The following is a 23,008-nucleotide window of genomic DNA, read 5'->3' as shown; positions in this document are numbered from 1 at the left end:
GGAGCATGGCTGGCTGGTCTCACGTTTCTATTAATGCATACTAAGGACTCCCTCAGACATTTCCTTCCAACACATTTAAACGGTGCAAGGATAAAAAATGGGGAAAAAAAATGTGACTCAGTTCTTTCTTTATTGTGTACATTCCAGCCCGGTTGGGTTATTGATGTTGCTCTGGTTTAAGCAATTCCAACCAAGGTTTATGTGTGTGGGAACTGGAGAGACGGCTCAGCAGTTAAGAGCACTGGCTGCTCTTGCAGACGACCTGGGTTCAGTTCCCAGCACCCACGTGGCAGCTCACAACCGTCTGTAACTCCAGTCCTGGGGATCTGGGGATCTGACTCGCTCACTCATGTGTGGTACACAAACAAACATAGGAAAAAAAAAACACAACCAAAAAAACCAAAAAATACCCAACACACAATAAAAAAATACATAAAAATTTTAAATAAAAAGAATTGTATGTGTGTACTTACACATACATGAAATAACCTCTTTTGTAGTATTTAAAAACATATAAATGGAAACTAAGCCACATTTTACTTCGTAACTTTTTTAAAAAAATCACTTAATGCAATGCCATGGTTATTTCTCAAGTCATTATGCACATGCCCAAAGATATTTTTAAGATTTATTTTATGTGTATGAGTGTTTGCCTGCATGTGTGTATATACACCGTATGTGTGCCTGGTACTCACAGAGGTCAGAAAATGATGTCAGAGCCTCGACAGCTTGAGTTAGATATGGTTGTGATCCACTGTGTGGGTGCTGGGAACCAAACTCTGGCCCTCCAGAAGAGCAGGTGCTCTTACTAGCTTCCCAACAGAGATTTTGGATGTCTACTCCATTATAAAAATTTATGCATTGTGGTTTTTAAATTTGTATTTATATGTATGTGTCTGTGTCTGGATGAGTGTATGTTGGTGCCCTTGGAGGCCAGAAGAGGTCATGGGATCAGCTGGAGCTATAGTTACGGTGGTTGTGAGCCACCTGAGTGGGTGCTGGGAACTGAACTCTGGCCCCCTAGAGAAGCAGCAACTCCCACCCACAGTGTATGTGTATCAACACCAGAATTTTATTTTCTTTTATTCAGTCATTCTTTTGAATGCTTACTATGTGCTGAGTGCTGGGAAACACAAGGCAGCATGACAGATGAAAATTTGTACTTGGGGGGCAGGGGGCACTTAATTCCATCAGAAGACATGTAACCATTTAAGCTTAGGAGTCAATGAGCATTTGGGTTACTGTGTTTTACAATTACAAATGACACAAAGGTAAGCATCTTTCTTTATAAATACATCCTTTTGTACTTTTCTCTTTGTTTTTTGAGACAGGGTCTCACTGTGCAGCCTTAGCTGGTCTGAACTCACTCTGTACCAGGCTGGCCTCAAACTCACAAAGATTCACCTGCCTCTGCCTCTTGAGTTCTGGAACTAACAGCCTGTGCCATCACACCCAGCTGGAGAGATGGCTTAGCAGTTAAGAGTATTGTGCAATCACGAGGACGGGGTGGGGGTGGGGTGGGGGTGGGGTGGGGGGCTGGATCCCTGCATTTAGGTAATGAGGCTGTGGTTGTCCTAGGCAGGCCAGCAATCTGTTCCCATCCGGCTGGAGACAAGGTGGCTGGAGCCCGTCAGTTTCCAGCCAAGTGGAGGAAAACTCAAGCCCCAGGTTCAGGGAGAATCTGGCCTCAAAAGAATAAGTGGGGCCTGACGTCATCTTCTGGATTCCTTGTGAGTGCAGGCATGTGCACCTCTAAACACAGACACAAATAACACTCAAAATAGTAAGCAGACCCACACAGGAGAGATACCAACAGACCGGACATGAAACTTTTGTTTCTGTGTCACCGTGGAAGGCGGCAGCATGACCTCTCAGGAAATATCCATTTCTTTTCTTAAATCTCTTTATTTTATGTGCACTGGTGTTTCGTCTGCATTATGCTTGTGTAGGGGTGTCGGACCCCCTGGAACTGGAATTACAGACAGCTGTGAGCCACCATGTGGGTGCTGGGACTTGAACCCAGGTCCTCTAGTAAGAGCAGCCAGGGCTCTTAATCATTGAGCCATCTCTCCAGCCCCCAAATATCTATTTCTTAATTCTTAGAACCTGTGAAAATTGCCTTGGAGCAAACAAACCATCAAAACTTGTCAGGTGTGGTGGCTCATGCCTTCAATCCTAGGCAGAGGCAGGTGGATTTCTGTAAGTTCAATGCCAGTCTGGTTTACATGTAAGTTCCAGGTCATCCAGGGCTAAGCAGTGAGACCCTATCTTAAAAGACAAACAAAAAACAAAAACAAAAAACAACAAAAACCCCCAAACCCTAAACTAACTGCAAACAAAAACCCTTCCACCAAGGGCCTCCCCAGTAAAAGTGCTTGCCACCAAGCCTGACAAGCTGAGCTTGATCCCCAGGATGGTGGAAAGAGGGGACAGACTCCTGCAAGTTTCCTGTGACATCCATAGACACGCAAGGACACACGAGCACCCATGCACAGACACACACACACACAAATAAATAATAAATGTAATCTAAAAAAAGTTTTTAAACCCTTCAGCTGAAATAAAAACACACACAGGTATAAGTGAATTAATTATCCTGGGCTAAAGGTTGAGCTCAGAGATAATAGTGCTTGCCTGGCATGCTTGAGTTCCTGGATGTGACCTCCTGTAACAACACACACACACACACACACACACACACACACACACACACACACACACAGAGTTAAGTATTTTGAGATGAATAGTTCTTTCTGGGTGACTCATGCCATTCCAATAAGTCAATGAAAGCGTTAGTATAAAGAAGAGGCAAGGAACACCTCCACCCCTGATCTGTGAGACACACACACACACACACACACACACACACACACACACACACACACGAGAGAAAGAAAAGTGAAGGAGCAGGGTAGATCTTGTTGCTATGAGCCACCATGGACATATGAATTCATTAAAGCCTGGAACACACAGAGAAGTGATTTATGACTCTGAGAGTAAACACCCCCAACTTCATGTCCCACAACTGTGTCCCTGTGTTCACCGATTCTTCAGGATAGGACTTCAGACAGAGTACCACAGGGATGGCCAGCCCCACTCCACTGTGCCTGGAGCCTGGAGATAGACCTGAAAGATCAGACTGTAGCCCTCTGGAGGTTTTCCTAAAACTTCCTAATTTTGAGTTCGAGGCCAGCCTGGTCTATATAGCGAGTTCCAGGACAACACAGAAAAACCCTATCTCAGAAAACCAAATCAAAACAAAGCAAAACCAAAAACACCTGACTGATATTTTTAGAGACTAAAATGAGTCAAATGCTGAGCTCATTTGGGTTTATTTATATGTAGTTTTGTTTCTGTTTTTCAAGACAGGGTTTCACTATGTAGTCCTGGCTGTCCTGGAACTCACTACGTAGACCAGACTGTCCTGGAACTCACAGAGATCTGCCTGTGTCTGCCTCCTGCCTCTCAAGTGCTGGAATCAAAGCTCTACTTATATTTTATGTGCATGGGTGTCTGTGTATCACATGTATGCAGTGCCTAAGGAGGCCAGAAGAGGACGTCAGATTCTCTGGAACTGGAGTTAACAGACTGCTGTGAGCCACCATGTGGGTTCTGGGAATTGATCCCAGGTCCTCTGGAAGAGCAGCCCGTGTGTTTAAGCACTGAGCCACCTCTCTACCCCGAATCCAGGCTTCTTACACAGAGGTTTAGAGCTTGTTCCCAGAAAGCAGGGTGTGAGGTGGATGGAGTATCAGGGCCTCGGTTTAGAAACCGGTCATTTCCACACTTCTAGTTGATTGACGCAGGGACAAGTCTGCAGTGAATGAACAAACTGGATACTGCCAAGCTCTCCGCACCTTGGGTAGGGCTCCTCTCTCTCTCTCTCTCTCTCTCTCTCTCTCTCTCTCTCTCTCTCTCTCTGTCCCTGCTCCTTCCCTTCTCTCTCCCTCCCTCTCCTTCCTCCCAACTGCCTCTCAAATAGGCCCTTGCTACATAGCCCAGGCCAGCCTCGAACCCATGATCCTCCTGACTGGGGCTCCTGTGTGTGCCACCATGCTGAATATAGTTCTTTTTTTTTTAATCTAAAAATTTATCAAATAAAGAGATAAACTTTTTTTTTTTTGGTCATTTCTCCCTGGAATAAACCCAACACACAAGGCTATACATACAGAATTATGGTTAGAATATTTATTCTTGTTGTAACACGGGGAAAGTGCTGGGGCATGGCTTAGTGATGGGTGCTTACCTAGCATGTGTGAGGCTCTTAAATCCATCCTTAAGCATTTCTCATTACAAAACAAACAAATAAAAACAGTGGGGCTAGCAAGATGGCAGGGTGGGTAAAGGGGCTTGCAGCTAAGCTGAGTGGCTGAGTTCAACCCTGGAACCCGACATGGTAGATGGAGAAAACCAGTTCCTGTGAAGTTGTCCTCTGACCTCCACACAGGGCACACGTACCTCCCTCAAATGAATAAAGAAAGAAATGTGGTAAAAAATAAATAAACAAATAAAATCAAGGGGCTGGGGAGATGGCTCAGCAGTTAAGAGCAGTGGTTGCTCTTCTAGAGGACCCCGGTTCAAGTCCCAGCAACCACATGGTGGCTCACAACCATCCATAATTCGATCTGGTGCCCTCTTCTGGCCTGCAGGTATACATGCAAGTTCATACCAACAAATAAATAAATAAAATACATATTGAGGAAGATGAGAATACACAGCACTCATCGGTTTGTTAATTCCAAACTCCTCCAAGCACACACTGCCCACCACCATTTATTCTCAGTCCTGCCTGCAGGAGCACCTGTCTGAACCAGTTCCCATCTTGTAGATTTTTAAAGTTTGGAAATCTAAGCTTCTCTGCACTATCTTTATTTATTTATATATACACATATTTGGGCTGGGCACAGTGGGGCTGAGACTCGAACCCATGACTTCTGTAAGTCTAGGCGACCACTCTATGAACCGAGCTACATGCCTAGCTCTGGTTCATGCCCTTACTTTTTAAAAAGATTTTTGTTTTTGTTTTTTGTTTGTTTGCTTTTGTTTTTTCGAAACAGGGTTTCTCTGTGTGACAGCCCTGCCTGTCTTGGACTCCAGCTCACAGAGATCCACCTGCCTCTGCCTCCCAAGTGCTGAGATTAAAGGTGTTCTCCACTACTCTCCATTGAGATTTTTAAATTTTATTTAACGTCTAAGAGTGTTTTTCCTGCATAGAAGTGTGTGCACCATGTGTGTGCCTGGTGCCGGTGGAGATCAGATGAGGCGTCGTGGGATTACCTGGAACAAGTTACAGACAGTTGTGAGACACAATGTAGGTGCTGGGAACTGAACCCAGTCCTCTGCAAGAGCAGCCAGTGCTCTAACCACTGAGCCATCTCTCCAGCTCCAGCTCATATGCTTTTACTTATTTATTGTTATTTATTTATGTATTTATTTAATTGGTTTTTTTTTTTTTTGGAGACAGGGCTTCTCTGTGTAGCCTCGGCTGTCCTGGAACTCACTCTGTAGAGCAGGCTGGCCTCGAACTCACAAAAATCTGCCTGCCTCTGCCACCAGAGTATCTTCGGGCGAGTTCATAGACTTTTATGGAATGAAAATAAATGACCGGAAAGCCCCAGCCAGGGACCGCAGCATGTGAACAGCAATCTTGCCAAGGTCGACTTGCTTGGAAGTACCTCGGCTGGGTGATATCGGTCAGAAAGAGAAGTGATGCTGTCTTTTTTTTCTCCTCTTCCTGCACCCCAGGATGTCCCCCTCCATCCCCCCACTCATGCTGACCCTGAACTGTGAGGTCTCAGGGCATTCTAAGTGAGGCTGCCTTCCCAAGTCCTACTGTCCGGAGCTCAGGCCATCCATTACTTCTGGATGCGGGAGTTCCTCTGGGGGGGCCAGTGATTAATGAGGTGAAGGGAGTCTCAGACTTCCTGGGGCAGACCTAGTGCTAGTTTGATTTAGTCATTATACTTCCTGTGAGAAAAGTGACAATCTAGTCAATATTCTTTGAAATAATGCCGACTTTTCTCAACAGAAGGCAGGAAGGAAAGAAAATTGTAATTCTACTCAGTTAACCACTGACAGCATTTTCAAAGTTTATTTTTAACTGAAACCACCACCACCACCACCACAAGTGACTTATCAGAAATACAGCGTGGGGGCTGGAGGGACGCTCAGAGGTTGAGAACCCTGGCTGCCCCACAGCGGCCACAGTTGAATCCACAGACTCGGAATTTGTTTGAAAAGTACTCTCCCTCCCCCTTGCACTTCCAGACTCTGACTTTTTTTTCTTTTCAAAGAGGACAGAAGCTGTTCTCCAGTACAGGACTGTGCCACCTAGGACACTGACAAAAACCAGACTCTAAAGAGGTAATGCAAATGTTACACTCAGAGCTGGTCTTTCTTTAAAAACAAAGCAAATGAACAAAAGATCTCATTATGGAGCCCTGGCTGTTCTGGCCTGGAATGAGCTGTGTAGAGCAGACTGAGCTTGAACTCATAGACATCCTCCTGCCTCTGCCTTTAGAGTGTTGAGATTAAAAGTACGTATCCCATATCCAGCACCATACAAGTTTCTTGTTTGTTTGTTTTTTGTTTTTCGAGACAGGGTTTCTCTGTGTAGCTTTGGAGCCTGTCCTGGAACTCGCTCTGCAGACCAGCCTGGCCTCGAACTCACAGAGATTCACCTGCCTCTGCCTCCCAAGTGCTGGGATTAAAGGTGTGTGCTGCTACTGTCCGGCACCATACAAGTTTTAAGAACAGCTCTGGTCTGACATGGTGGTGCATGCCTTGAATCTCAGTATTGTAGTGGCAGAGGCAGGCGTATGTCTGAGTTCAAGACCAGCCTGGGATATATAATAAAACTCCGTAGCACTTACACGGCAGTCCAAATAACTCTCACTATATGAAGTGTACTCTGATATTTCTTATTCTATCTTGTTTATTTTTAAGTGTGAGCGTGTGCGTGTACATGAGTGTGTGTGTGTGTGTGTGTGTGTGTGTGTGTGTGTTGCTAGAGATGCAATTCATAGCCTTGGGCATCCTAGGTAAGACCTGTACTGCTCATTGAGCTCCATCTCTGGCTTCTATTTTATTTAAGTAAAAATGTCTTGTAACAAGCCACTAAATTAACTTCATCAACTACTAACTAGTTACGGGTAATTGAAAAATACCAACTCAGAGGAGAGGAGGAACATGGTTAACATGGTCACACAACTACAGGTAACATTTATAAATCCCAGAAAGCATTTTTCAAGTGCATTATATCTTTTTTAAGTTTTTCAAAATCATTTTTGTGTGTATAGGTGTTTTAGCCCCATGTACCCTTGCGCACCGTGTGTGCAGTGCCCGGGGAGGCCAGAAGAGGGCGGCAGATCCCTGGCACTGGAGTTACCGATGGTTGTGAGCCACCATGTGGGTGCTGAGAACCAAACCCCAGTCCTGAGGAGCAGCTGTTGCTCTTACCGGCTGAGCCATCTCTTCAGCCCCCACAGGGGTCATTCCCTCTGACATTCTCAGCAGTTCTGTGGCGTATTCATCTGTCCCAGATGGCTGCTGGGACAAAGACTCAAAGATCTGAGTCTCTGAGTTCCGAAGGGAGGTGGGCTGTAAACACAGAAGCGGAAGTAGATTTTTCCGGCTGAAACATCTCAGCCTTCCTCCGTGTCCTGTGTTAGAATGGATATAGTGCTGAGTTCAGCCCGAACACTAATTTTAGTTCTGAGCTTTCTGATAGCTAAGGCAAACAGTGGGCTCCAGAGTCTCACTGTTTGACAAAAGCAAGCACACACATTTGAATAAACTTCCTTCTGGCACTGAATTCCAGGACATGGGCTCCCTGTACAGGGCTAGTTACAATAAGGAATATTGTTTTCACCAATTGCCTTTTTCATAAAACACCAAATTGTCAGAACAAGTTTCATTTTTTAAAGATTTATTTATTTATTTATTTTTCAAGACAGAGTTTCTTTCTGTAGCCCTGGCTGTTCTGGAAGATACTCTGTAGACCAGGCTGGCCTTGAACGAAGATCTGCCTGCCTGTTTCCTGAGTGGTAGGACTAAAGGTGTGCGCTGCAGGTCTCTAGGGATGCCAGAAGAGGGCATCAGATCCCCTGGAACTAGTTATAGGTGGTTGTAACCACCCAGCCTGGGTGCTGGGAATACAACTCAGGTCCTTCAGGACAAGTTTTTAAAAATTACACATATGTGTTTATGTATTTGTTCATTAGCTTATTTATTTATGTATTATGTACTTATGTATTTGCTCAATTATTTACTTTTTAAAGTTTTAAAAATTACATACATGTATTTATGTATTTGTTCATTTATTTAAGTTTTTAAAAATTACATATATGGCCAGGTGTTGGTAGTGCACGCCTTTAATCCCAGCACTCAGGAGGCAGAGGTGGGTGGATCTCTGTGAGTTCGAGGCCAGCCTGGTCTACAGAGGGAGATCCAGGACAGCCAGGGCTACACAGAGAAACTCTGTCTCAAAAAACAAACAAAAAATTACATATATGTATTTATGTACTCGTTCATCTATCTATCTCTATCTATCATCTATTTTTCTATCTATCTATCTATCTATCTATCTATCTATCTATCTATCTATCTAATGCATATACTACAGTTCTCAGGTGCCTTTATCTCCTGTGTCATTTAGCTGGCCCAGAATTGGTATTTATAATCCCTTACCATCAATATTCTTTTTTTTTATTTCTTTCTTCTTTTGGGGTGTTCCCATGTATGCTGGGCAATCACTCTATTGCTGAGCCATATCCACAGCCCTCACCCTACCCTGAGGTAGGAAAATGCAGGCAAGCTCACTATTAGCTTATACTACACAGAGAGTGTAGCTAGAGTTTTCCTGCCTGGCCCACAGTCAGGACAAATCTCTCTCACCTGCCAGTCCCACAGCCACTCAGACCCGACCAAGTAAACACAGAGACTTATATTGGTTACAAACTGTATGGCTGTGGCAGGCTTCTTGCTAACTGTTCTTATAGCTTAAATTAATCCATTTCTATAAATCTATACCTTGCCACGTGGCTCGTGGCTTACCGGCATCTTCACATGCTGTTTCTCATCATGGCAGCTGGCAGTGTCTCTGACTCAGCCTTCCACTTCCCAGCTTTATTCTTCTCCTTGTCCCGCCTACACTTCCTGCCTAGCCACTGGCCAATCAGTGATTTATTTATTGACCAATCAGAGCAACACATTTGACATACAGACCATCCCACAGCAAGAGAGCCCTTATTTAAAAAACAAATGAACAACAACAACAACAAAATCACAACAGTAAATAAAATAAAAACAAAGCCCCCAAGGCTTAAGTCAAGATGAGGGTGTTCTTTCTGGAGAATACGCTGCTACATTTGCTCAGCTGGTTAGCAGAACCCAAGCCTTTGTGGTTGGATAACTGCTCCCATTCCCCCATTCTCATTGCTGACTGGCTGTTATAATCTCTTTAAAGTCCCTAGCCTCCTTATCATCTTTTGTTTGTTTGTTTGTTTTTGTTTGTTTGTTTTTTTGTTTTTTGAGACAGGGTTTCTCTGTGTAGCTTCGGTGCCTGTCCTAGATCTCGCTCTGTAGACCAGGCTGGTCTCGAACTCACAGAGATCCACCTGGCTCTGCCTCTGGAGTGCTGGGATTAAAGGTGTGCGCCACCGCTGCCTGGTGCCTCAATGTTCTTCTAAAGCTCCTTTGCTCTGTAAGGGCACACATTCACAGATCTGAGGGTTTTCGTCTTTTACAGATTGCAATTCTGCCTACCTCATCCTTGTTTCTGGCATGAAAAGTAGTTATGGTGGCTGAGTGCATCATGGGACTGGACAGACAGCACAGGGTTAGTAGAATGGACAGCCAAGGCAGCCCGAGTTCCAGGCCACTGGAAGCAACATCCCAGCTCTATGTGACTTACCTTCAGATTTCCATGTAGGACAGAAATGAATTGCGTAGTTGTGAGTCACTGCTATTTGTGGTCTCTACTAATCACACCGAAATCTAATTGATATAGTTACAGCCAAGGAAATGATTTATTTATAAGTGAAGTTTGGGAACAATCTCTTAGTCTTGGAGTCCTAAGAATTCTTTTTTTTTTTTTTGGTTTTTCGAGATAGGGTTTCTCTGTGTAGCTTTGCGCCTTTCCTGGAACTCGCTCTGTAGACCAGGCTGGCCTTGAACTCATAGAGATCCTCCTGCCTCTGCCTCCCAAGTGCTGGGATTAAGGGCATGCGCCACCACTGCCTGGCCCTAAGAATTCTTATGAAAATCCCACTTCATCAAAACACGTCTGTCCCCAGTCACCAGACTATCCTAGAACACCTTTAATCCCAGCACTGGGGAGGCAGAGGCAGGCGGATCTCTGTGAGTTCGAGAACAGCCTGGTCTACAAAGTGAGTGCCAGGAAAGACGCAAAGCTACACAGAGAAACCGTGTCTTGAACCCCCCCCCCAAAAAAAAAGAATATGCACGCATGTCCAGTGTGTGAAGCCAGTGCTGTGGGGGTGTGGCTTCAATGCTCTGCCATTTGTAGGCATTTCTTCGCTTGTGTCTGGTCGGTACCAATGTCACAATTTGCAATCCACACACTCTGGCCTGGGTCCTGACTCAGGTGTCCATCAGAGGGGAATATAAGGCCCTTAAAAAGTCTACATGGTGGGGCTGGAGAGATGGCTCAGTGGTTAAGAGCACCGACTGTTCTTCCAGAGGACCTGAGTTCAATTCCCAGCAACCACATGGTGGCTTACAACCATCCGTAGTGAGATCTGGGGCCCTCTTCTGGCCTGCAGGGACACATGTAGGCAGAATACTGTATACATAATAAATAAATCTTAAAAAAAAAAAGTCTACATGGCACTGCTAATGTTGCTTCCCCTGGGGCCTGCTGGACAAAGCTCAGCGGCTACCCAGTAGGAGACACGAGGCCTTAGCTTTTGAAGGGATCGTACGCTCTGAAAAGCTCGACTCTGGTGGAATGTACTCTCCACATAAACTATCTCACAACATTCACAGAAGATGAGAAGAGCCCTGATTCCAGGGGCCGTAGACGGGGTCAAAGGGATTAAGTTATTTGCCCTACTTCAGAAAGGCAATAAATAACGGACACAGCTCAGGAAGCCAAGCCCTGTCCAGGGTTCTGAGGGAAAACTTTACATTTTTACAAGCCACCTGTGGTTTTTCCCTTTCCCTTCCACTGAATCTGAGGACAGGTGGTAGCTTGAAAGATACCCATGCCTCTGTTTGCTAGTGCCCTTATGGAGGGGCCCACTCACAATAGGGGCATCATCGGCTTCACTGACCTCCCCTTTTAGAAACTTACTCTTGCAGCATTAAGTTCAAATGAAGTATGCACCATTTATTATAATGAATCCAATAAATACAGGATTTTCATATTTTCAATTTTTGGTGATACCTTTTGTGTAGTTTTTTTCAGAAGTAGAAACTGTTCCATTGTTGTATGGTAGTGGTGCACCCTTTAATCCCAAAACTTGGGAGGCAGAGGCAGGTGCATCTCTGTGAGTTGGAGACCAGCCTGGTCTACACAGTGAGTTCCAGGACATCTAGGGGTACACTGTTTTAAAAAAACCAAAAAGAAAATGAAAGAAAGAAACCATTCCATGTGATATAGAAAGCATTCCCAGATGTATTTAGCTGTGTGAACCTCCTGAGTGATTTGGAACATGGGCAAATAGTAGATAAAATGTTTTCAAATATCATAGCCTTATATATCTGGTCTGGTGGAGAATTAAGGAAAAAAAAGAATTCATTCAGATAAAAATTTCATCCCTATGAGTTCATTCATAGGGATAGAAAAAAATATCGCCATACACTTGAAGAGTTTAGTGTGTCACAGTGCAGACAAGAACCTTGAACAAATGTGTATGAAATGGACTTAATTGCAGTTCTGGGCATTGAACCCAGGGGCAGGCACAAGCCAGGCAAGTACTGTAGCCCCAGCCCCAAAGAGTATACGTTTTCATTGCCTCTGTGTTTAGGGAAAGACTCTAGACAGCTCAGCTCCTCGAAGTCGAATTGTAGAATACAGCTTAAGGTTGGAATTATCTGTGCTTTCAAAAGTAATGGTGTCTCATCTACAGCCCAAAACATAGATGTATGTTTACACATGGAACCCAGGGCTGTGTGCATGCTAGGCAAGAGCTCTGTTGTTGAGCTACACACGCCCAGCAGAGAAAATAATTTAGTGGAAAAGTCGGAACAAGGTTTTATCATGCTCCTTCCAGCTACTGATGAGCAAATGAAATGGCGTTGACATCTGATATCCCAAGGAAGCCCAAAGACCTGCTCTGGCTGGCCAGTCACCCGGGAACAGTGGCTTCAGCCACTCTTTGGAGAGTTCAGTCTTCCTTCCCTGCTGTGTCTGGCTGCTCTCTTCCACTTTGCAGTCTATCCACAGAGATACATTTCCAGAAGGCTCCAGCTATTGCCAGTCATTGCCAGGACACTTCTCTGTTTCCTGGTATCCTATCTCAGTTTCCCATTAGCTTGCCAGAGGTGGACTTGAGTATAGCTTGATTTAGAATCACCTGAGAACTCTGCTCTTGACCAACCCCCTCAGTCACCGTTTTTTCCAGAGTGCTTGTATGTAAAGCTGGGAAAGTCGGGGTTGGTCTTTGCTGTGAACTCAGATTTTCTTGAAAAGATTGAAAAGTGACTCTGGTGACACAGGGTTGAAACTTAGGTAGAAGATGACAGGATACTATAGACAGCTTCTCCTCCCTTCAATATTGTCCAAAATATAAAGAACGGAGAGAATTTCCATCGGAGCAAGGCACCGTGTGTAAAGAATATGTAAGGGCTGGGGCTGTGTTCAGGGGTGGAGAATTTGCCTGGTGTGAGTACAGCCCTTTTTTATCTCTAGAACACAGAAAGAAGAAGAAGGAAAGGAAGGAAGGGAGGGAGGGAGGGAGGGAAGGAGGAAGCGCCAGGCATGGTGGGGGGTTGGGGGGCAGGCAGGTATCTGTAGTTAGTTCAAGGCCAACATGGTCTACATATGGAGTTTCAGTCCAGCTAGGACCATATAGCAAGATCTTGTCTATAAATAAACAAATAAGAAGAAAGGAAGGAAGGAAGGAAGGCAGGAAGGAAGGAAGGAAGGAAGGAAGGAAGGAAGGAAGGAAGGAAGGAAGAGAAAAGGACAAGGTATATAGAAAAGCAGCCCTGGTGTTTAGTGCCATCTGATCATTGTCACTATGGCAAGCTACCTGACACATAGTAAACACATGAACATAAACACATCGCCTGCGCCATGCAGGTATATCCAGACACACAAAGTTGGACTCCCCCTTAGACATCAATCACACAAACACGGATGTACAAAGAGGCACAGACTCACAGAGAGAGCTTGATAGAGGTGTGGATGGTAGAGGTAGAACAGGCCAGGGCTGGATAGCCGACTCTGTGCTTAAGGACGTACTCTGCTCTTCCAGAGGACCTGGGTTTGATTCTCAGCACCCACATGGTGGCTCACAACCATCTGTGACTCCAGTTCCAGGGGATCGGTCACCCTCTTCTGGCTTCTACAGGCGCCAGGCACACACATGGTACACACACATACATGCAGGCAAAACACCCATACACAGAAAGTAAACTAATATTAATATTTTTAAAAGAAATGTGGTAGGTAGACTTCACTAACTTGAAAGAGCAACACTTAGATTTCATTCAGACTTAGGCACCAGGACCAGGTTAGTTGGAGGAGAGGATGTGGACAGATGGCATTACCAGTTCAAGAGCCCATGGCTAATTTGGGAAGTTGAAGCTACCCTTGTTCTTCAAAAAGAGATATGTGGGGAGCCTGATTAACTCCTATTCACCCTGGGAAATTCACAGACCAGCAAGAGTCTCCTGGACTTCTCGGAATATTAGGGCAAAAACAGTAGGGACTCCAGCTTAGGAGTCTGATGAGTGCTGGCACCTTCAGGTGGGAGCTTCCCAGCGAGCGCAGGTACATGCCTTACAGACACTGTGTTCGAGTACCACCTAACTGAGCTCTCGTTACTGTGCAGTACAAATCTGGCTGAGATGAGCTAACGGAGCAGGTGGGAGCAAAGCCACCAGAAGGGCTGTATGGGAAGAAATGCAGAGGCTGTTGGATTCCTGTGTGTTGTACTATTTTGTCACAATGCCACCTCCATTCTGGTCCTGGACTGGGAACTCACAGGGCTTGGGAAAACCCACAGAAGTCCCTTAGCTCAGGTTCTCTCTGGTTGAAGAGTCTGGTCGCCATTTCCAGAGGCTTCCAGGTGAGGGTGTGCTTTGAGAAAGCAGGTCAGGGCTCCACCACGTTGACCACAGCCGGTATGGTTCCCGACTGATCCACCATCAGTGATCCAGGAATGCCTCTCACTTTACTTGATGAATTCAAGAGGAATGACGGGGCATGGGGATTCTGCCCAGGGCATGGGGGGGGAAGGGGGGCGGTGTGGAGGTGCAGGCCGGCAGCTCAGCACTCACACACACACACACCCCTAACACTTTCCAAAGTCATGCACAGTGGTGTCTGTTCCTTACCGACTGGAGCACACAGGAGGAGGTGAGCAGTCCGGCCTCAGTTCCCCTCACTCTCGCCCTCACTCCGGCCCTCAGGTTATTCTCACATCCGGAAGACCTCATCACTGGAAAACCCAGGCTTCTTCATGGGTTTGAGCTTGGAGCTCCCCGCGGCTCCTGTAGCCCACCCCCACATCCCCAGGGGCCACAATGTGTGTCCCTTCCTGCCCCCACCCCCAAGTCAGCTTTGGGTGGCTGCTCAATTCCTGGTACTTAGGCGCAGCCCTGTGCCAGCGACCTGTAGACTCTGCTCTCCCTTCTGCGGCGAAGTCTCATCCTTCTGCCAAAGGTAGATATACCAACGAAGCCCTCCTCATGCTGGCTGCTGCCTACACACAGCCCAGTGTCCTCTCCCTGAAGAGCTCTGTTCTCTCTCACTTTCTTGGGGATTATCCCAGGAAGGGAGGTCTCTACTGGAAGCTAAGGGACAGCACCCGCCTCCTACACCACACGTACTGAAGAACGTGCGCCCGACCCGCTTCAAAGCCCTTCAGAAGCCGCCATCTCCTTTCATCTTCATGATGGGCTCCAAATACTTGAGGGAAGAGAATTAAGCGACTCTGACGAGGCCATGGGTAGGTAAGGGGATGAGAGATCCAAAGTCAGCGGAACCAGACTGTTTTATGCCTGCCAGACCGTGGCCATCCTGCTCACGGGCGGAAAGGGTGATCTCTCATCTGACGGATTTAGAGACCGCTGGCCTCCATCAGTCAGCCTTGCAACTCCCGGCTCCCCAAACTCCCAGCTCCTGCCAACCCGCGCCTTTCTCCCCGGGGCAGATCCGCAGAACCCAGTGTGGAAGCTGCAGCAGGGTCAATGCCCAGAGTGAGGCTGAGCTCCAAGACTCTCAGAGCAAACTGGTTTACTCTGGAACCCAAACAACTGAATGCAAAAGGACCGGTCTCAACCTCCACCAACCTTACAGAAGCATCCTGGGAAGAAGCACCTGGAGGAGGTTGCTGGGGCAGCAAGGGAGTTTTGGAAAACTAGGAGTGCTCCCCTAAGATCAGTGGGTCTGTGAAAACCACATCAACAGTTGTGGGGGGTTGCCAAAGGGGAGGACCTGTGGGACTGGAGAGGCTAGTGGCCAGGGCTCTAGTTACTCGGGAAAATAGCGACCATCAGTCACAAAACAGTAGCTAATAATTGTGGATGGACAACTCTTTCCTACATATTAAACTAAACCCACTTATATTCTTTAATTTAAACCCTACAGCAATCCTATAAGACAGCACAAAAATTTGCCACTGAGTTAAAGTGTGAGAAGACCTAAAATCATTTTTTTCTTTTCTTGCTTCTTTTCCTTCCTTCTTTCTTTCTTCTTTCTTTTTTTTTTTTTTTTTTTTTTTTTTTTTTTTTTTTTTTAAGAAAAGGTTTCTTTGTGTAGCCCTGGCTGTCCTGGCCTGTAACTCACAGAGATCCACCTGTCTTTGCTTCCCCAGTGCTGGAATTAAAGGCGTGCACCCCACCACCAGGCTTAAATCATTTTTTTCTACATCTCCAATGTAGATTTGTCACACCCCAGACCCACACTGTGTGTAGCATCCACCTGGAGAGGGCACGTTGACACTGAAGGGAAAAATCCACCTTTCTGATTTGGGAGAGTTTTTCTACCAGATTGTGACTCTCTAAGAAAAAGAGCAAATTCTTAAACTAAACAAGTAAAAAATAAAACTGCCTAATGTCTCTCTGTGTGTGAAAGAAATAAAAGTAGCAGCTCTGGAATCTCAGGCTTAGACTGTGGGAATGCTCTAGAGGTGCTTGGCTCAGGGCAAGGCTACAGGGAATATTTTGGAGTTGCCTGCAGAACAGAGAGGGGTAGGAGTTTGGAGATAACTAAATTAACCAGCTTTGCTAGAAGAGGCACTCCTGGCCCTGGGTCTCTGACAGTGGAGACTCACTCACTCACTCAAACAAACAAAACAAAATACTTTAGAAAAGCTGTGGGTTTTTGAGACAGGGTTTCTCTGAGTAGCCCTGGCTGTCCTGGAACTCGCTCTGCAGACCAGGCTGGCCTTGAACTCAGAGAGATCCGCCTGCCTCTGCTTTCCGAGTGCTGGGATTAAGAGCACCACTGTTGCCCCTGCCTCAGCGGTCACCACCACCACTCAGCTCCGGAAGCTGGATAATTCTTAATCGGAAAAATGGTAGTTAAAAATTTTTAAATGAGACAGAAATACCATCCTCTAGGGAGGTTTGAAATAAAGCCAGGCGACTCTGTCTTCATTACCTCTCATGCTGTTCATATTTATTAAGCACGTTCCACAAACAACCCAAACATAAGGTTCAGACCTTGGAGGGAGCAGCTGACTGACTTGGAAACTGCAGACCCGTCGGCAGAGAGCGGGCGAACTTTAAAGCTTTAAATGAAAACAACCAATTCCCCGCCCCTCAAACCTTCAAAATACGACGTGGAAATCACGTCAGGGCTTTGTGGATAGTTTCCTAAGGTGTACCTGGGCACCCGGCTTCCTTCCAGGAAGATTTAAATAGAAACCTCTTTAAATAGAAACCTCAAAGGTCCTTGTCCCTCAGGACCCTGGAGGTCCCAGTAGGGGCACAAGGACCCTAGCTTCCACTTCCCCTCAGGACCAGCCGCGAAGAACTTCTCATCTTCAAAGGAAAGGGTACAGGTGGAAGGGTGGATGCTAGTGAAATACCTGGCTGAAGAGGGGGAAAGAGTCTGGAGGAGAGGAAGGGGGCAGCCAGAAAAAACTCACACTTTGCTGCATCTTTGAAACCGCAAGCAGCTCATTTTCATTATTCCTAACCTTAAAATGGCCGGCCCGGTAAGGGCTGTTGTTTCTGGGCAAAGGCACCCAGCGCAGCTCGCCCGGGGACATCTGGCGAATGTTCAAGTTTGTACCCTTTTCTTCTTCATCCGTCAGTTTGGAGCCCGGTCCTCTAAATGGGTCCCAGGATAGAGTCTTGGAGGCAGGGAGGGGACCGTGCCCAGCAGAGGCAGACCTGGCCATTGGCAACCTCAAAAGTTTTCCGAAGCAAGGTCTCTTTTTCCCAGAAGTCTGCCAGCATCTCTCCGGCTGTACCCAACTGGCATGCGCCCTCAAGAATGCACTTGCCTGGCGTCCAGGCTAAGCCTCACCATTGCCCCCCTCTCCGGCTGCCCACGCGCATGCACGCACGTCCATACTCCGGGTCCTGGACCCGCTCACCCTCGGCCTGCCCTGCTCACCGGGGTTCCTGCGGCCGCAGAGGCGCGATGCTGGAGGGCTGTGGTGACGCGCTAAGGCCCGGAGGCAGGCGGCCCTCCCTGGCCGCAGCGGGGACGCCCGGGGGCACAGCACCCCCCGGAGGTGGCGGCGGCGGCAAGGCCAGCAGCTCCTCTCCCGAGGTCACCGCGCTATCTTGCTCCGGCTCTCCGCCCCCACCGCCCCCGCTCGCGGTCCCGCTCCCTCGCTTCTTATCCTCCTCCTTCTTCCACTTCATGCGACGGTTCTGGAACCAGATTTTGATGTGTCTCTCAGTCAAGTTCAGCATCACGGCCAGCTCCACCCGGCGAGGCCGGGAGATGTATTTGTTAAATAAGAATTCCTTCTCCAGCTCCAGCAGCTGCGCCCGCGTGTAGGCTGTACGGGTCCGCTTGTTCTCCTCCGGCTCCACTGCGTACGCACCGCCTGTGGGCGACACAGTCGGTCAGTGCGGTCCCCCGGGCCCCACGCAGCCCAAATATTTCATCCCTAGCCCAGGAACGGCCCTGATCGGGAGCGGTCAGTCCAACCGCAGCCCCTTGCTCCAGAGCCCACTGTGGCTGCACCACAATCTACCCCAGTCCACCCAGCCCTTTCTCCTAGGCCACAACCGCTCTCCGCCTCTCACTTCCGATACCACGCTTGGGTCTGCCAACCAGTGGTTTCAAAAGTGGTTCATTTCGTGGATGATAAAATGGCTAAAATGCACATAGACACTTTGATTGGTTCCGTTCTACTAAGGCAATAATATGCCTTAAACACAGGATTTTAAACAAACTTTCTGACATTGACCCAGTGCAGTCTGACTGTGTGAAATGGGGTTTAGATTACTATCCCGTCTTTATAGGGGTCTATATAACCGATTAACATTTCTAGACTCAGCTTTCACCACACACAATGCTAATTTTCCACTTTATTCACTGTTTCGTTAAAACAATGCTAAACTCAGCACACTAAATTATTTTAACAAGATCGGCGTCATGGCGCAGCCTTTAATTCCAGCATACAGGAGGCAGAGGCAGGGGCAGGCGAATGCAGGCCAGCCTGGTCTCCCTAGCTAGTTCCAGGCCAGCAACAGCAACGTAATGAGATCCTGTCTCAAAAACACTTTTTTAAATGAATTTATAACTCACGAAGGGATGCAGATCGCAGTTTGAAAGATCGCGCTGCTCATTAAGTTGTGGGCACATTTTGTTACATCTTTGAATATGTGTCATTATTTATTTAAATATTCATTATTTTCATGTGTAGGATACGCAGGTGGGAACGCTGTAGCACACACCGGAGGCAGGAGGACAACTTTTGGGAGCTGGTTCTTTTTTTTTTTTTTTTTTTAATCTACGGTTCCATGGATTGAACTAAGGTCTTCAGGCTGGCAAAGGGAACATTTCTTTACACACTGAGCCATCTCCCTGGGCCCGTGTATTGTTTTTTAAAATATGGCTGTATTGTAATTAGCCCCAACTTGAGAGATAATTGTTACTCTAATTTTAGTGCCCTGCCTCTGAGAAGAAGAAATACTGTTTTGGGGAAGGTCACCCTTAGCAGGAGACAGTTCATTCCCCACTGTGCGTTGTACCACCGATATTGGCAGAGGCCGGGTCCAAGCTGAACTGAGAGCGATTCCGGAGAAGGAATGGATCACCAAAGGGCTGTCAGACCCAGCTCCAACCCTCGTCTAAAGCAAGCAACAAGACCAAGTCGCCAGGAAATCAGCGATACAAACTGAGCGTTCCCAGGTCTGGGTCCTTCCTGGCCACCCAAATGCCTGGACTGTGGACACTGGTTAGGGTTCTCCACCAAAGCTCAACGAAGAAGCTGAATCCAACTTGACTCAGGACAGAGGCGAGGGGCGGGAGCGCGTTGAAGGCAATGAATTAATTTCCTGGATGGAATCTGCTCCCGGGTTTTCCCCAGGCCAAGAGGAGGCACCGGAAGCTGAGGTGAGACCCCTAGGACCACTCTTTGGAAAGCAGTTCTTCTCCCCAGGAACGCCTGAAAACCCCTCAGGCCTTTCCCGGAAGAGGAGAGAGCAGAGACTTACTCTTAATGAAACATTTAAAAAGGCCAACCACGGTTTCATAAACGTAACTCACAGGTTCTTCCGGCCGCTGCCCTCAGCTGCCCGCTTTGCCAAGTCCTAGTGGAAAGCTATGGGGATCTGTGTCCAGCTAACGGAAGCTAAAGTTGGAATCTGCTGGTGAGAAAATGCTCACAGCTCCCCAGGGTGACCTTTTCTGGGACTCAGAGCAGAACGGGCCAGTGATGAAGTTCTGTTAGGTCCAATTATTTTCAGGTAGCTGTCGCCATTAGTACATAGTATTTCTACTATGAACCCTTTGGTCACTGTGCCCCCTCCGAGGGGGGTGAAAACCCACTAAGCATGCGCCGGTGGGCTCGCTAAACTTTGGAGTTCTTCCAAAGTGGAGACGCGGGAGCGCCCGGCAGGCCTCCACCCGGAGAAGAGAGGCGGCCAGAGTCGGGCATACAGAGGGTCAGAAAGGACCCGCGATGGCTCCTGGAGCCCGGATTTTGCAGTCCAAAGGTGTCTCCAAAGTGTTCCCCAAACACAGGAAAAGCTGTCGCCCTTCCCTCAGAACTTACTCCCTGGTTTCTTTCCACCCCAGTCCAGCGCAGGAGCGGATAGCCAGAAAGAGTCGCCAGGGCTCGGAGGGAGGGAGCCCCGAAAGACGGAATCCCTGGCAAGAATCTACGGACTGAGAGCCCCCTGGGTGGAGGGGCCATCTTCAGGCAGTCCCCAGAACCGGGTCTCAGCGACCTTTGGCCTTGGCCTTGAGACACCTCTGCAGCATCCACCTGCTCCATCTGCTTGGAATTGGTCAGAGGTGAGGGACGGCCGCCCCCCAGCAAGAGCGTGAGCCCTTGTCTTAAATCAGGAATTTCGCCTCAGCGAGAAAGTGAATTAGCGAGAGGTGCCCCTGGGACCTTGGTGAGCCTTGCTACTCCAGACCCAAGAGCTTTGCTTGGGTGCTCCTGGGGGGCAGTGTCAGGCTTCTTAAACAGGCCCTGAAGACAGGGCGTTGGGAATTCTCAGGGGATGCCAACGCCAGCTTCCTAACCCCTGGGTTCCTGACAGTCGGAAGGCAGAAGAAAAAGTAGCTGTTCGCAGTACAGGTGTGACCAGAAGTGGCCGCAGCCCGGAAGAGATAACATTGTGCAGCGGTGGCGGGCACAGGCCCCGCGCAAATTCGCTGCCAGCATCCGGCGGGGAAGGGACCTGGGGCTTTGCTCTGCTTCGCCTCTCTCCGCTGCCAGGAGAGACCTAGCACAAAGCAGGCGGCGCCCAGAGCTGAGGAAACCCGGGGGTCTTGCTTCACTGAGCTAGATTGCAAGAAGACCCTCCTCCTGCATGTCTACTTCCTGGGACACAGCGCGAGAAGACCCTTCAAACACTTGGTTGCTCCAAGAACTGGCACCCCAGACGCCTCTCCCGGCTGCCATGCTCGGGAGCCGCCTTTCGGTGAGCCCCTCAGCCTGTCCCTGTTCACTCCCACTCCTTACCCTACTCCAGGGCCTCCCGACCCTGGGCAGGCCCCGAGGGATCAATTTTCCTTTTCCTTCCTGCTTTTCTGTTTCTACTCGGTGCCTCTAGGAGGCCCGTTTTCTTTAATAAAGCCACCAGGACAGGGCCGGTAAGTGAAGGGGCCTGAGGCTTCGAAGATGTTCCAGCCTAGGTCAGAGACATCTTGCTTAACTGGGTGCCCACTCCCTGGGAGTCTTCGGCTTCCAGATCCCCCGGCTGCAGAAGGATCCAGAGAGCTCAGAAGCTCCGAGCCTGGGTAGGCCTCGGCTTTCTGGGCGTGGGAGCCGGCTGCCAGATGAAGAAAGGCTTAGGACACCCGCAAGGAGGGAGGAGGAGAGGAGGATTCCAGATGAATGGACCCGTTGGCCTCCCCGGAGTTTATGCTAAGCCTGCTTTATCCCTGCGGGTTGGAGAGGATCTGGGAAAAGGCCCAGGGGAGCGCTTGAAGATAGTGGCAGCTGGGTCTACACTTGGAGAAGAGAAAGGGAGAAAGCGCCAGACTTACCTGCCCACTGGCCCTTCCAGGAGTGAGCTTTGGTGGATTTCATCCAGGGGAAAGGGAGCTGAGCGCGGCTGGGTTCTTCCAGGCCCGCAGGCTCTGTTCCATTGGGGAAAGGCCCGGAGGGCGGGTGGGCGAGCCCGAGCTGAGCTGGGAGGTGGTGGTGGAGGTGCGCCACGGCGGGGTCTTCGGCGAGCGGGGGCACTTCGTAGGGGGAGATGTCCGGGGGACTTCCCTGCTCCAGCGTTCCCAGCGCGCCTGCGAACTGGGGTGGCGGCGGAGGTGGGGGCTGGCGGCCCATGTACAGGCACGCAGGCGGGTTAGCGCTGAACTCTGGCACCGGGCCCCTCTGGTACGCGCACGGGTCCTTGTAGAGCTGCGTGGCCGCGTAGTACTGCTCCTCACCGTTCATGGTGGCAGCGGGCACTTGGGGGGCAGCAGCCCCGGGTAGGGATCTACAAGCCAGGCCTTGGCGCTGTGCCGCAGCTCGCCGCCGGCTCCCAACGCCACCCCAGATCGCTTTGACAGTTCTCCACTGCTCTCCGGGGGAACCAGGGGCTGGCGGGGGACAGACAAGCCGGCCGCCGTGCCATAGGCTCAGAGGCACCCCACGTGGCTCAGCCTGGAGCCACTATTGGCCCCGCGGACTGCCTTAAGAAGGAGGCCCAGGTGCCCGCGAACACCTGCATTTATTTCAATTCTCTCTCTCTCTCTGTCGGCCGAACCCTCCTCCGTCTACAGCAGGCGGAGGTCTCCAGAGCCCGGCGCGCAAAAATACCGGAACGTTTATTCTTTTACAGAACCGCTTCCATCGCGCTTTCTTTAAATGTTCACATCCCCCACCCCCTCCGGGCTTTTGTTTGTTTTGATTGATTTCGTTTGTTTTGTTTAAGACAGGGTCTAATTTTGTAGCCCTGGCCGGGCTGCAACTCACTATGTAGTCCAGGCTGGCCCCAGACTCCCGCAAGCTGTCACCTCCTCAGTTCTGGGATTGCAGGTGTAAGGCACCACTCCCAACTTTTAATTTTCGTGTATTTTTAATAATATAGGTAAATATCAGCTCAATAATATGATTTGCGAAACGTTAAGATTATACATCTCAACTGTTGAAGAATAGAGGTTTTTGTTTGTTTGTTTTCTTTTTGGTTTTTCGAGACAGGGTTTCTCTGTGTAGCTTTGGAGTCTGTCCTG

General features: G+C 48.4%; 1 protein-coding gene across 1 annotated transcript; it reads right to left on the bottom strand.

The window, feature by feature from the left end:
- Positions 1-17,754: 17,754 nt before the first annotated feature.
- Pdx1 (pancreatic and duodenal homeobox 1) lies at positions 17,755-22,229 on the bottom strand. The gene is made up of 2 exons (XM_059248756.1): positions 21,824-22,229; positions 17,755-18,200 (listed from the first exon to the last, which is right to left on the bottom strand). Exons 1-2 carry the CDS (start codon positions 22,227-22,229, stop codon positions 17,755-17,757), a joined length of 852 nt encoding a protein of 283 aa, XP_059104739.1.
- Positions 22,230-23,008: the final 779 nt, after the last annotated feature.

This window comes from Peromyscus eremicus, chromosome 23 (genome assembly GCF_949786415.1).
Source record: "Peromyscus eremicus chromosome 23, PerEre_H2_v1, whole genome shotgun sequence".
Lineage (NCBI taxonomy): Eukaryota > Metazoa > Chordata > Mammalia > Rodentia > Cricetidae > Peromyscus > Peromyscus eremicus.
Note: the sequence above shows the minus strand (reverse complement) of the source record. Positions and strands in the feature narration are given on the sequence as shown.